At 35.1% G+C, this 15933-nt stretch overlaps 1 protein-coding gene across 9 annotated transcripts in view; it reads left to right on the top strand.

The window, feature by feature from the left end:
• Positions 1–15933, top strand: part of NBEA (neurobeachin) — a 514211-nt gene that overhangs the window by 78635 nt on the left and 419643 nt on the right. For all 9 annotated transcript variants that reach the window (XM_040543716.1, XM_040543666.1, XM_040543691.1 and 6 more), the window contains exons 2-4: positions 9222–9453; positions 14874–14974; positions 15218–15313. In XM_040543716.1, the coding sequence (XP_040399650.1) occupies positions 9222–9453; positions 14874–14974; positions 15218–15313 (429 nt within the window). The remainder of the gene's footprint in view (positions 1–9221; positions 9454–14873; positions 14975–15217; positions 15314–15933) is intronic.

Here is a 15933-nt window from a genome sequence, read left to right as displayed (position 1 = left end):
GTGAGAGAATCAGAACACCCCACAGTTTTATTTCTAGGCATGACATGATATAGTATGGAATATCCCTTTGGTCATTTGGGGTCAGCTGTCATCCTGGCTGTGTGCCCTCCCAGCATCTTGCTCACCCCCAGCCTACTTGAAGGGGGGACAGTGTGAAACAGGGAGGACCTTGACTCCATGCAAGCACATCTTGGCAATACCTAAAACATAAGTGCATTATCAGCACTGTTTTAGTCACAAATCCAAATCAGCACTATGTGGGCTGCCAGGAAGAATATTAACTCCATCCCAGCCAGACCCAGGAGACCCCCCCCCCCCTTTCAGTAGAATAATATTCAGCTTGTATAATAACATGCTCAAGCTTGGAAGTGACAAAAGTGATGCTGAATGCGTTACTTCATTCACACTTTCTCTGTAGGTATAAAGGACACTTTGAAATATTTATTTTTTCTCAGGATACTTTAAAATTGTCAATAAACTTATTAGGTAGTATGCATTTAGTGGCGCACTGCTGTGTACGTACTATATATTACTCAAGATAAACATATTTTTGAAGCTAAAATGAATGAAGATCCCTTTAAAAAGGGTACGGTAATGTGGAGAAAGACATGCTGTTTTAGTGATTCACATGAGAATCAATCTTTCTAGTGCTGTCATTTGGTTATAAACCATACTGTGAGCACACTGTGTGAGATTAATCTGACATAACATTAGATGTGTCTGTCTGGACTAGGTCTCCTTTTATAGTTGGTGAAAAATACTACATTCCCAGCGTAAGAATTATTTGATCCTAATGTTGTATCTAAAATCAGTGAGATGAATCACTGTCTAGATGCACCTTTTACCTTCCATTGACAGTAAAGAGAATTTCGAAAATTACCCTGAATACAAGTATCTGTAATTCAGATTTCTAAAGAACTGCATTTCATAAGCATTTAAAATATATGTGTGTGTGTATATATATATGTATATATTCCAGTTATGGAAAATATCAGTTTTAAGTGTTTATTATTTGTGGTTTTCTCTGTAGTCATGTTGATACGTTTGGATTAACAAAAATTCATGTGATCAACACACATATTGGTCACTGAAAAGTTTCATTTATTTAATTTAGAATTCTGAACACTTTTACATGAAGAAATCATCATTTATGTGGTTGAAAAAAATCCTTCTAAAAACTCTGAATTAATTGGTTAGAAATTAAATGTTTTAATTAATGACCTGAAAATAATAGCTGTGATTTATTTTATTTTACTTTTTTTCTCGCCTGGGTCCACCACCTCTTTTGTCAGACTAGTGTGTCTGAATGCCTGAACTGGAGCTCTATCTTAATAAAAGAAGCAGTAGCTGCCTGACTCTACATATATCGAACTCTCATTTGTGATTATGAAGTCAATGCAATGCTTTTTTTGAAGAAATGATGTTTCAGTTTGAACGAGCACTATTCTGGAATGTTATGTGATGGCCTTTATTAGCAAGGATAAAAGGTTTATTAGTTTTCTCCTTATAACAGTGAACTAATTTAGGATTTTAAGAGATTATAACTCCTATCCCAGGAGGTTATTTCTGACTTTTTCCCTATGGAAATCTACACCAAAAGCAGTCAACTGCTTTGCAAAGCTTAAAAGATATATGAAGATCAGGGAGAGGAAAAGAATTAATAAATTTGTTTCACAGTTTGTTTCCAAACTGATTACCTCCTGTACTCACAAGGCAAGGCTGATTATCCTAATCAAATGTGTATATATTTAAACCTAAAGTAGTTCTCACAAACTAGTCCAAAATAAATGAGAATGGTTGTCATGTTGTCTGTAATATGTCCTTATTATTCTTGGCTTTAGAAAATGCAGAGCAAGTGTGACAGTAGTTAATTAGGAGAGGGAAGAATCAAATGCCTTGGTGCAAATTTGACCTGGATGTTACTAGAATTGTAGTAATTATATAATTGTGCTAATGCAGTTTTTCAATGGCACTGGCTGCCTAGTATTCTGGAATTTGTATTCTTCATTTCTATTAAAATAAACATAGTAATCTAATTTGAAGGAAGCAAGGAAGATGTACTGCTTTCAACACTGATCAGCAAATTTAAAGATTTAAATATTAGAAGACTTCGTATAATTCTAATATATTTTCTTTGATCTAGACTAATATATAAAGTATAATTCTGTCTTAATGTAGGTGGGGAAAAAAAAAGGCTATGTTAATACTTAGAACTTTCATAGAGTCACTGAATAGTTTGGGCTGGAAGGGACCTTGAAGATCATCTGATTCCAAGCCCCCTGCCATGGGCAGGGACACCTCCCACCAGACCAGGTTGCCCAAAACCCCATCTAACCTGGCCTTGAACACCTCCAGGGATGGGGCATCCACAGCTTCTCTGGGCAGCCTGTGCCAGGGCCTCACCATCCTCTGAGCAAAGAATTTCTTCCTTATATCTAATGTAAACCTACCCTCTTTTAGTTTAAAGCCATAACCCTTTCTCCTATCACTCCCTGACAAAGAGTACCTCTTCTGCTTTCTTGTAGGGCCCCCTTTATGTACTAGAAAGCTGCTATAAGGTCTCCCCAGAGCCTTCTCTTCTCTAGGCTGAGCAGCCCTAACTCCCTCAGCCTTTCTTCACAGGAGAGGTACACCAGCCCTCTGATCTGATCTGATCATGGTCGTTCTCTGGATCCACTCTAACAGGTCCCCATACTTCTTATGTTGAGGGCCCCAGATCTGAACACAGTGGTCTGGGTGAGGCCTCATGAGAGCAGAGGCCTCAGCAAGTTTTCCAATGACACCAAGCAGAGTGGTGCAGTTGACACGCTGGTGGGAAGGGATGTCATCCAGAGGGACCTGGACAGGCTTTACAAGTGGACCTGTGTGAACCTCATGAAGTTCAACCAGGGCATGTGCAAGGTCCTGCACCTGGACCAGGGCAATCCCAAGCACAAATATAGGCTGAGCGGAGAATGGATTGAGAGCAGACCTGAGGAGAAGGACCTGGGGGAGATGAATGAGAAGCTCAACATCAGTCAGCAATGTGTGCTTGCAGCCGAGGAAGCGAACTGTATCCTGGGCTGCGTCAAAAGCAGCGTGGTCAGCAGGGCTAGGGAGCAGTTTTGTTGCTGATAACTGCAAACAAGTTTCACTTTGTTCTGGATAAACATGAAAATGAAAAAGTATGTTTGCCTGCCCAAAAGTGTTTGCAAGTTAAATACAAGATGAGAAGTCCTAGATGGTTATAGATAACACCCTTTTCTTTTTGGATGCATCCTTTTAATTAATATGACAATTGAGAAAAACAAAAACTGTTCAGAAAATTGTGTTAACAACTAAAAGTATGTTTCGTTGTACAAGTTAGGAGTTCTTAAGACTGAAAAAAGGGAGGAATAGAGAGAAGCATGTGTAAAGTGTTAAAAGTAACAAAAATATTCAATTTAAGTACCATGAAACTTCTTCCAAAATTTGAGTGCAAAACATAGAAAAATAGGTTATTATGAGAAAAAAAGTATTTTATATATTAACATGAAAATAAGTGCAAAGAAAAATGTTTTACTTGATCTCTCTGTAGGTCAAATTTTGACAGTTTATTGTTGTTATTGTGTATTTGCACTGAGTCAATCTCTTTTGCACAATGTTCTCATGCTTTTAATTTAACTGAAACAATACCAAATGCTTCTGAAATATTTTCTTGCATCACATGAAATCCTTAGGATTCTTATATTTGCCTTTTTTTTTTTTTTTTTTTTTTTTTTAACCACAGATGAAATTGTGTTGAAAATCTTTGTGTCCTCAGGGGTTTTTGTTTGTTTCTTTCTTTTTTAATGAAATCATGTTAGAATTAGTTCGGACCTGTGCTTTGAATTTTCATTCAGTATCAGGTCATCCTGATGTTCCATTTGTGTGTTTCTTCAGAGATTGTCTGCCATCTTTCCTACTCTTTTTCATTCATTTGGGGAATTTTCTAGTTTAGCAGCTATCTACAATCTGTTTGTTTCAGCCCATTCTTCAGAAGAATCTGATTCTGAAGAATTGTGATTTTTAAAACTGTGTAAATGTAATCCTAGATGTTCAGGAGCACATACTTTGCTCTGTATCTAGAATTCAACTGTCAGATATATGTAGTCAACTTCTATATTTTGGGGGAATATTTAATATTTGTTCCAGGCCAAAAAGGTGTAAAAGACCATCTTAAATTCTGCATAGATGCAGAAGCCCATGAAGAAACAATTCTATTGTATAGCATAGTGAATGGGAGAGGCTTACCGAGGAATGGATGCGATATTCAAGAGAATGGAGATTGAGTAATGCCTTTGAGGATGGTGATGTAAGTTAAGATTCTTGGAGCAATTTGCAAGGAGTTTCAACCTGTCACTGTAAACAACCTCAGGATAGAGAAGAAAGCCTAATTTGCTTACAGCTGACAGTTCAATACTTCTTCAGGAGGAGCTATGTTTTTGGCCGTTTTCATCTAACTTGGAACAGTGGTGTGAAAATTAGTTTGCTTCTTCATTTATTACAACTTTGCTGTGAAAGATGCAGAGTAGTTTAAAAGTGATATGCGACCTTGACAAAGTACAAGCAATAATTCAAGATACTTAATCACAGTGGAAGTATGGTCTTTACTGAGTATGATGTTCACTTGAAGAATGCAAAGGAGGACTGAATGTATGACATAACAAAAATATTATATTTAATCTATAAGATGTATAAAGAGTACTGATTTATGGTATGACACACCAGCTACTGTAAGGATTTGCTTATGTTCATATTGTACTCCAGATGAAATTTGTCTTAGTACAGAAGTCTGCTGCATGTTGTATTAAAAATGGTTACTTTATGGCAGAACAATTTAACTTTTTGTATATGGTATTGCAGTCAGAATTGTACCCAAGTTATGAAGTTGCAAGCTCATTATGACATTTCCCAGTTAACCACAGACAACTTTTAGTGTCAGCTGGTTATTTAAAGTTGTACCCATACTGGCTCTGAGATGTTTTACGGACAATAATTGTGAATTTGAGAGCTTGTCGTATTGTAAATATAGGTAAAACTGTAATAATGTGGTATTACTTTGCATTTACTAACTTTGAACTCTTTGAACTATATGTTATTGCCTGGCCACTTGGTATCATAAGAAACCTTTTCAGCTCTTAAGAGCTGGTGGTTTTAAAGTGCATTTAATGATTTTTGGCTCTTCAGCAAACTTTGCCATTTCATTAGTATCAGCACTTGTTACCAACTTATTATTCCAGTGGTACTCCACTGATAACTTCTCTATGTGGTAAAGTCTGATTGGTTATAATTGTTAATTCCTCTTCTTTTCTTATTATTCTGGGGAATTTTCTTACTTTGCTGGGGAAATGCACTTATAGACATTTTTTTTGAGAATGCATTTTGAGATGCATTTTTGAGAATTCATTTTGGTTTAGATTTTCTGTGTCATCTTAAAATTTGGTTCGTGACGACTTAATATTTTACTTAAGAAAAGCAACTACTCTATACCCTTCCTATTTTTTTTTTTTGGCCATAAGTTTATTAATTTTTTTCTGCTATTGAAGAGGTTGATTTTAATAATTGTGATCATTGTTAGTGGTCTAAATTTGCTTATATTGTTGCTAGGGGCAAATCAGGTTTAGTGGGTGATATTGGTGGTAGGGGGGTGGTTGTACCAGATGATCTTGGAGGTCTTTTCCAACCTTAATGATTCTATGATTATATTTTAATGTTCTTTGTGGTGAAATAAACAGTCACTGATAGACTATGAATCTATTGCTGACAGATGGATAAGTATAACAATTTTAATACTTACTGGATAGTCTGTAGTCCAGTAGAACACCTTCCATAAAACCAATTTTACCATTCAGTGTATTGTTGATACAGATTCTCTGTTTTAAATATACAGACATCTTATTTTTAATAGAACTGACAACATACTTCAGACTGATACATCACTTCAGATTGATAGTGAGCTCACTTCAGATTGATAGTGAGCTCTATTTAAGTGTTTTAAAGTTTAGAAATTAGTATATTAATTTACATTAGCAAGAAAATATTGAATCATTTTAATAGATTTATAGCATAGTTTGAGTTGGGAGGGACCTAAAAGATGACCTAATTCCAACCCCCCTGCCATGGACAGGGACACCTCCCACCAGACCAGGTTGCCCAACGCTCCATCCAGCCTGGCCTTGAGCACCTCCAGGGATGGGGCATCCACAGCTTCTCTGGGCAGCCTGTGCCAGGGCCTCACCACCCTCTGAGTGAAGAATTTCTTCCTAATGTCTAATCTAAATCTACCCTTTTTAGTTTAAAGCCGTTACTCCTTGTTCTATTACTCCACTCCCTGACAAAGAGTCCCTCCCCAGCTTTCTTGTAGGGCCCCCTTTAGGTACTGGAAGGCTGCTATAAGGTCTCCCTGAAGCCTTCTCCTCTGCAGGTTGAACAACCCCAGCTCCCTCAGCCTGTCTTCATAGGAGAAATGCTCCAGCCCTCTGCTCATCCTCGTGGCCCTCCTCTGGACATGCCTTAATAGGTCAATATCCTTCTTATGTTAGCAGCCCCAGAGCAGAATGCAGGGCTCCACGTGGGGTCTCACGAGAGCAGAGTAGAGCAGGACAATCCTCTCCCTTGCCCTGCTGGCCACGCTGCTTTTAATGCAGCTCAGGACACGGGTGGCTTTCTGTGTTGCAAGCGCACAATGCTGGCTCATGTTGAGCTTCTCATCAACCAACACCCCCAAGTAATTCTCCTCAGGACTGCTCTCAATGCATTCTCCACCCAGCCTTTATTTGTGCTTAGGATTTTAGTCTTTTGTGAATTATTTTAGTCAGTTTTGCGCATGCCGTGTTAGTTTATGATAAACAGTGTATGAGGAAAATGAGATTAGTCTATACTGAACTTCTGCAATCTGATAGAGATATTGCTATTCTTTCGTTGCTTTTAGATCTATGTTCTCGAAAACAAAGAGTGGGATTCATCTTGCCTATGTTAGGTATCTGAAAGTTGTGTATCTAAATAGAATTATAGAATAGTTGAGGTTGGAAGGGACCTATGGAGGTCACCTGGTCCAATGCCCCTGCTCAAATGGGGCCGCAGGTTGCCAAGATCTGGGTTCAGATGGCTTTAGAGTGTCTCCCAAATAAAATTTGTTCATCCTAGACTTCCTGCATAGAAAGAAATGGAGAGAAAACAACAGTTCCATAAGGTGCATCATTTCACCTTAGGATAGGCATCTTTAATTGAATGTCTTCTACAAGTGCCTGCTGTACCTCTGTGTGTTTTTAAAATAATCTCTGAGGCTTGTCCAAGTGAATAGAGAATTGAAGTTATCTGGGAAAGCAACACAGATTGCTGTTGAAGTTTTTGCCAGTTAGTGCTCTTTTTAGAAATAGAAACTGCACCTATTTTTTATTATTTTTTTTAAGTATGGTGTTTTTCTCTGTAAATGACCATAGAAATACTGTACTCTTAATTTTCACAGTTTGATTGCCTAATAAACATTATATGTTTACTGAATATATGATATGCAATCACAATTTCTAAACTAAAATACTAATCATAATTAGGATAATAGTTTTATTAGAATGTAGTTAAATATAATCTCAGGGGGTACCAAGGAGGTAGTCAGTTTATATATTTAATATATTGGAAGCTTTTATGTTAGAAAATTATAAATTGTTTATTAGTAATTAATTGATAAAGAAAAAGTAATTTGTAAGTGGATGAAAGGTATAAATTGAGGGTAGAAGCCAAAGCTAATCCTTGCTTACTTGTATTAATTTTCTAAAGATTGGAACTGAAGTAAGGCTGAGCATTTGGATAGGTTTATCTATTAAAAAAAAAAAAAAAAAGGTTTGCATATTATTTCATATTGCTTCTTATTTGGAGTTTAATTTGAAAGCAATATACAACCTTCTTTTAAATGAGCTATGAAATAGCCTTGTATTAAAAATCACCACTGAAATTATGCACTTGAGTTCATTGAATGTCTTTAATTTAAAATATTACTGCAATTTCAATTATATACCTATCTGGAACAAACAGAAAAGATTGTCTTAAAATTATTCTAGAATTAATTTTTGTTCTTTTGTCTTCTGAATTAGGTAATATATTTCTAGTTATTGAAATTTAATATTGGTACTTTCAGAATTCAACAATCCTGCTAGGATAAAGTAGGATTTTTTTCCTTCAAAACTGAAAGGTATTTCTGCCATTAAAGGGTAAACTTAGCTTATTTTTAAGCTAAGTTTTATATACTGTTCAGTAAGATTTTCAGAGTTAATGTTCTTAAAATTACACAAGTGGCTATTTGATTGGAATTGGTGACATGGTGAGTTCAGTTGCTTTAAGATAGTCTTAGTCTTGACTTGTTTTTTGCAAATTCTTACTTACACCTTTTTTTTCCTCCTAAAATGTGCCCACTAGTTGTGCCATTTAATTGGAATTCAGGGCATTAGACAGCATTTGGCACATAGCCAGGTAGATAGGAATCAGGCCGAAGTTTTATCAGTACTGCCGTTAAATCGCTCTTCATCTGAGTGCTTGTTCCTCTCCCAGTGCTGTTTCTCCCTGCACCAGCAGCAGGTTTACATGGCCACATGATGAATTGTCCTGTGGTATAATTAGCACATTTTCCATGGTTCATTTGGTCCAGTGCAGTTCACTGATTCTTATTCTGCAGATGACTGCACAGAGGTTTGGGTGGTATAGAGGGAAGGGCAGTAAAATTCTTGAAAACATGCAAGGTCAAGCGTTGTGTTATATCAAGAGGAAATATAGCTAAGTTATTTTCAGTGTCTTTTTGTAGGTAAATTTCTCTTCCGACAAATGTGGGAAAGCTTCAGTTACTTTTTAGGTTTTCAGTTTCTGCAGCTTCTCCACTACATCAATTTGGGCCAGGCTACCATTTCAATTACTTTACAGTAAGGAGTATTTCAAATATCTTTTGACTTTATTTTGTGAAAGTGTTGTATTCAGCACTGTGACAAAATTGAAGGTAATATTTTATGCTAGTAGTGGGTATATTTTGTACAAGGTATGTTCTGCATAGCATGATTATCAGTCTGCTGTGACATCAAACTGATCAAACTCGCAGCTGATCATAACTGTGAGTTTCTTTGTCAAAACTACCTCCCTCACCATACAAAAATATTATGTATTGATCACAGTACAGGTATGAAAGCCACTAAGCTATGTATTTCATGTTGTAATGTTGTTCTTGTTTTCTTTTGTAGCTGGTTGGTGGTGAATTTGATCTGGAGATGAACTTTATAATCCAAGATGCAGAGAGCATTACATGCATGTCAGAGCTTTTGGAGCACTGTGATGTAACATGCCAAGCTGAAATCTGGAGTATGTTCACAGCAATTCTACGTAAAAGTGTCCGTAATTTACAGACTAGCACGGAAGTTGGCTTAATTGAACAGGTACTGCTGAAGATGAGTACTGTGGACGACATGATTGCAGGTATAAATTACCAACTGATAAAATAATTCTTATATTGCTGAACTGTCAACTTATTGTGATTGTGGAGGGTTTGGGGATAATTTGTTTTTCACTTAAAGTAATATTTTGGTTAGTACTGCTATCGAGTCAGAATTTTTATCAGTTTTAGAAAAAATGAAGGAAAGAAAAGGCATTGTTAGTTTAAAATATATGTAGATAACTGTCTAAACTAATTGTCAACCTGTTTAGGCTTGTTACCGTTCAAGGTAATATATTAGTTTTGAAATGCATTGATCATTTTGAATTATTATTATGATATTTGAAATATTGTTATGACCTGCTTTAAATATGAGCCACATCTGACAGCATGTCAGAAATTATTCATATATTTGAATGCTGGATATTTGGGTTATATTAAACAGTTTATTTCTGTACATCATTTAATAATGTATAGCTGTGCTCCCTATAATGTCTCTGTTGTTTGTACTCGTGAATTTTAATGGCCTGAAATTTTTTACAGTAGAAAATATAGCATTCTTTGCTCACTGAAAATATCTGATGTAGTTCTTGCACAGCTAAGGTTTCCAAATTACTTTTGAAGGAGTTTGTCATTCCATGCTACATCTGCTCAGTAATAGGGTATGGATTATAATCCTGAATGATTTGGTTAGAAAAGCAGGTTTGGTTGTCAAGTTTAAATATGACAGCTAAGAGCTACATGTGCTTACTTGTCTACTCCTTATTTTTACTGAGGAGAAACTTAAGCATTTTATTTCAGCTAAGTGTGAAGGTAATTCTTCATCTTTATGTAGTTGTAGACTTCTAGGATACTTAAATTGTGAGGCACTTTTGAAAGATTGAAGAGGTTTGTCTTCCATAATTCTAACTCTTAAGACTTTAGGTAATGATCTGATTCCTGGCAGATATATAGGCTTTGTGGAACAATAAACCAGTGAGGATTTCAGACCAGAAACAAGAAGAGGATAACAGCAGCATGAAATATGAATTATTCAAGAATATTTTTATCTTTGGCTTTTTTCAGTATAAAGGTGTATGTAGAATTAAGTATTTGAAAAAGCTGTAAATTCTGTATTTCAAGGTGTTAGTGAGCAACTCAGTCATTAAAAAATGTATGTGCAAATGCTAAAACGAAAAGTGTAATGTTAAATATTCTACCGTGAGATTTAGACTAGCGTATAACAGATCATTAGATTCACAGACTAATGATTTTCACCAAGTACATTTTGTTTCCAGGACTGGTAAATATGTCAGAATAGTAAGATAACAGAAAGTAAGGAAAAGATATTGTTTATATCAAGTTAAATATGACATTAGTTGGTGAAAACAGACATTACTATTTTGAAGTTTATCAGGATTTTACTCATAAAAATCAGTAATCATGCTAATTAAAATTTCTTCATTTTGAGGTACCCTAATGTATTGGGTTAATGTGTTAAGGGCTTGGTAGCAGGGAAGCTGCAGGGGTGGCCTCTGTGAGAAGAGAGGGATATGGTCATCTAATAACTAGTCAATAAAAAGTAGTAGGCACTTGATGAAGAAATCAGCAACTATTTTTGCATTATCTTTGTTCCTTAATCTGATATGTACATGATGAAGTCATGACTGACTGTAGATGATTGTAGTACTGTTTTGCCCCAAGTGTTTCTATGAACTTTCCAAAGCCTAAGGATAAAGTACGAAATTTTGTGGCAAAATGATTTTGAACATTCAGAGAGGCTGTTTTGAACAAGGGCTGTGTTAGTGCTTCCTCCTAAGAGGTTAGTACCAAAAATCCTAATGTTTGCAACTGACTTATCATCTGCAAAAGACAGAGGCTACCTGAATTTGTTTGTTTATATGTTTTGAGGGATTGTTTGTTTGATTTTAGGTCATCTCACCTGTTTCTTCCTGAAATGTTGTGATTAAACCTAAATAAGGTTTAAACAGAAGAGACAAGTATAACCTCTGTTATGTTATGACTGCAGTCTTTTAGGACCAGTGTAAATCTGAAGCTAACTTCCTCTGTTTTATTAAAGTAAGAGAACAGCAAATCAAAATGTACTCAATCTTTTTCAGTGAGAAAAACTTGTCTGTCTGTTTAGATGAAAACTATCAGATTATGAAGCTTCTCGGCACTTTAAATACCCTACTTCTTGAGATTTTGCGGTCAAGAATAAAAGTTTAATCACCTTGACTGTTGGTTGCAATCCAAATGAGATTATTGCCACGTGTATTCCAATTTGTTTTCCAGAAGCATTATCCACCACAAGTCATCTGGACACTGTGATAATCTGTTATACTAAGATATGAGATGATCAGGCATTTTATGAATGGTTAAGGCAAAAAGATTACTGAAATATTCACATAGGTGATTGGCAGACATTTTTATTAACAGCTGCACAAGATTTTCCATGAGGGATTCAGTTTTTACCATTCCATCATTTAATTCTCTTTGATGAGAAGTGATGCAGATCTGCTCAGTGAGATTCCTTGAGATAACACATCTCTAGTAACTTCAGAGCAGTCTGAATGGTGAATGTAACACTAACCCATACTGAATGGATGTGTCTCCCCTGAGCCCCATTTTATTTGCTGCAGTTCTGTTGTGATGCTGTAGGTAATTGTTCTGAAATTTCTGGAATCGAATTCTTAAGTATTGAAACAGTTCCTAATTTCTAAGCAAAAATGTTAGTTTTGGACTGTTCTGCCATTAACAGACTGTTAACAAGCATTTCTCTTCCAACTGGATCCATAAGAAAAGCTTCAAAATTCTCACATTCTCTGTTGCCAGCCCATAGAAATTGATCTACTTCACAAACAGAGTTAAAATTCACAATTTCATGGCTGGCAGTTATTAAACATTTAAGGAGGCATGAGGTAGTTTTTCTGAAGTTGTGTTTCCAAAGCTGTTTAATATGTCTTCTAAAGTTAATGACATACCATTCACTTTGATATATGCTTAGTTTACTTGAGAGACAGGCAGGCTCTTTTACCATTGTATTTTCATATGAAATGACTGAATTAAGCGTTTCTTCAAGCCTTCTGGTGAATTTATAGAGCATGTATAAACTGCTTAGCATGAAAGTATTCAGAAAGTGCCATTAACAGAAATCTGTTCCATTCAGTGCATGTTTGAAATGCTTTAAAAATGAGAAACGGTGCCTGCTTTCTCCTTCTGGCCTTTCTCATTTCTGAAATGAGATCATAGATACCAGTTATATATGTGATCATATTTAATATTACAGAAAATGAAGAAAACATTAAAAACAACAACAACAAACAATTATAGTATGTTTGCAGTCTTTGCTCCTTTATAGATGAGTGGACAATTATGATTATAAACCAGAGGTAGACTGACTCTTATATTAGGTTCTAATACATATGAATAAAGTTATGTAATAATAGTACTTTTTTGTTCTTGTTGTTATATTGGAACAAGAAACAATGTTTTTTTAAATGTGTTAAAAGCAATATTTTTAAGTTGCATAATTATATTGACTTTCACAGATGTTCTTTTCTTTATCTTCGCTTGTTACCCCACTGGACTTCAATCTTTGTGGTCTTTGTTTAATCCAGCGATACAATGATAGGGAATTTATGTTTATTTTTCTCTACCAACTTTTTATTCATTGCTTATAGACATGTATTTCATGTCTACATGAAGTAGCTTGATTTAAAACACAACCTACAAAATAAAAATTGGGAAATTCTCAGCTGAAGGTTGGTATTCACTCATGCTGATTTCCCTTTTTGAGTTTTCAGTGTGTTATTGTTCTTGGTTTCTGATCATATGCAATATGTGTAATCACTGCCAGCTTCACATTGCATGCTAGAGACTGGACAGTGAAAGGGACAAATGTTTGCAGGTACTAGAGGATGAGCTGGATCATAGAATTCACCATCATATAATATAAGAGTTTTTGTATTCTTCACTTTATTTCGCTTTCCTGTAAGAAATTCTGTTACAATCTGCCACTAATTTTAAAAGGAATATTAATTAAACTCTCAAGTAAACTATTTAGAGAATGGAACATATATGGTTATACTTCAACATTAGGGATGTAGTTAGATCTTTTGGTGAAAATGACTGCAAGTCACAATGTTTTTCTTTTCCTTTTCCTGACATGCAGTTTCACACACTGAACAGCTTAGTATGTCTCCTGCAAATTAAATGTTATTTCGGTCTTTACACGTGCCTGTTTTGTAGGACCAGAGGTTGCTTTAATAGTGGAACAAGTTAATAGATATTGATGGTTTTACACAAATATGTATATGTAGAGATTTGCAGAGAAAATTTCTTAAAAACAAAACATCTAAAGGATTAATATTTTTAACACTACTTTTTGTCAGCACCTCTAAGAGTCACCCTTTCACTGGTGAACAAAGAGAACATGTAGACCTGCAAAGAACATACAAGCTCAATCATGTCTTCTGAAAAGCTTTTGGGGAGAATTTTCTGATTGTTGAGTGCTGAAGAAATTCAAAAACATTGTTAATGCTGATTCTGTTCAGTCACGGCTGTTTTGTTTTGAAAAATCTGTACTCCACAGTTTGATCTCTGAATTAAATTTCTTGCGCAACATCTGCTAAGATATGCAACTTGTTTTTTCCTTCTGCTAAAGGCAGTAGTATTTGTTAGTAGTGCTGTTTGTTCCAGAAGAAAATGCAGAGTGTAAAGCAAGGTCCAGCATCCCCTAAACTAACAGATTCTTAAAATGCAATTCTGTGTTTTAAAATAAAATCCAACAACTAGCAGTAATTTTAAACCTGATGTTCTCTGATAGGCAAGCTATGTAATGCTATTACTTTAAAATTATATGGATTTTGCAATGTTTTAATGAAATCTGTATTACATAAACTTTAAAAATTTTGATGAATTCTTTTTACTGTGGTCCTTTTTTCTCACTAAGATTGTTTTGGTTGGTTGGTTGTGGGTTTTTTGTTTATTTTCTGGCTTATTCTGGTAAAAGTTGGAAGTATCACTAGCAAAGCTGTGGGAACCATGCAAATTCTCAGTATGAAGTACTTAAGTTGAAGAATAATGTCAAGCACCTTTTAGTTCTGAAATGTTTGAAAAATACTATCTACAGAGGAATGAAGAAATCCTTATCCCATATTATGTAAGAGAAAGAAGCAAGCAATAAGTTCATAATGAATATTATAAAAGAGAAAGAATTATTTTTTCATATATTTAATAGATACTTTGTTCAAAGTGTGATATAACATCTAAAACTGCAAATGTGCATTTATTTTTAAAATTGTTAAAACATTGAGAGTATGAAATCCTTTGTAAAATATTTAAGGCCACTAAGTTTGACTTTTAGAATTTGTGAATACACTTATGTTTAAAGGTATTAATGTTTGCAGCTTTTTTTTTTTTTTTTTTTTTTTGTCAAAACAATGAAATTCAGAGTTCAGAATAACTTTATTTTCCTTTGAAGATCTTCTAGTTGATATGTTGGGGGTTCTTGCCAGCTACAGCATCACTGTCAAAGAGTTGAAGCTTTTGTTCAGCATGCTTCGAGGCGAAAATGGAATCTGGGTAAGCTGTGATCAGATAAAGCATTAAGTGTCATTCCATTAGAGCCTGAAGTTAACATAAATTGTCTTCTGGGACATATAAGCTTGAATATTTTTTTTATGTTGATTGAACATATGTTTATGAAGTACTTTATCTAACTACTATAGAGTTAATTTGCTGTGTTGTTTGAAAACCGTCCAGTTTCCATTATAGCTTAGAGAGTACAAAAATATTGACTTCTCTGCAATTTTCTTGTTTTCACAGCCAAGACATGCGGTTAAGCTATTATCAGTCCTTAATCAGATGCCACAGAGACATGGGCCTGATACCTTTTTCAACTTCCCAGGCTGTAGTGCTGCAGTAAGTTTTCAACCAAAATAGTACAATTTGAGGAACAAATAGATTGCTCCTTGCTTACATTTCTTTTAGTTTGAATTTGGAAATTCTTGCAAGGGAAACACAAGGGGAATTACAGTCCTGAGTATCACAGACCTTGCCTTCCGTAGGTTTGCAAAGTAGTTGTAGTGTTGAGAAGTTAAACTTGAGAGGGTAAGAATGTCAAATAGAAGTTTTTTGACTGCAGAAATTACCATTACAGTGAAAACTGAAAATTCCAAAGAATAATACTATTTGATTTGAATAATGTAATTGATAGTATATTACATAAAGCCGGGGCTTAAGGAAAATGTAGTGATATGCTTATGCATATCATCACAGTGACATTTTAAAGTGACAATTTAGTCAGAAATTCTTTTTTTTTTTTTTTTCTCTACTTGTCAGAACTCCTCCAGCTGATTCTTTTCCCTCAAGGCAGTGATTTAAATGTAGTCTACTTCTGGCTTTACTTTTTGAGATAACATATGACAACAAAACTCTTAAAAAGGAAAATCAAATGGATTTTCTCTCTTTAGTGCATGAAAACCTGCACATAGATCCAGTTTCAGAAAACCTGCACATAAATCCAAATATTGTGTACAGAT

This window comes from Cygnus olor, chromosome 1 (genome assembly GCF_009769625.2).
Source record: "Cygnus olor isolate bCygOlo1 chromosome 1, bCygOlo1.pri.v2, whole genome shotgun sequence".
NCBI classification, from domain to species: domain Eukaryota; kingdom Metazoa; phylum Chordata; class Aves; order Anseriformes; family Anatidae; genus Cygnus; species Cygnus olor.
This window is presented reverse-complemented; position numbering and strand designations above follow the sequence as displayed.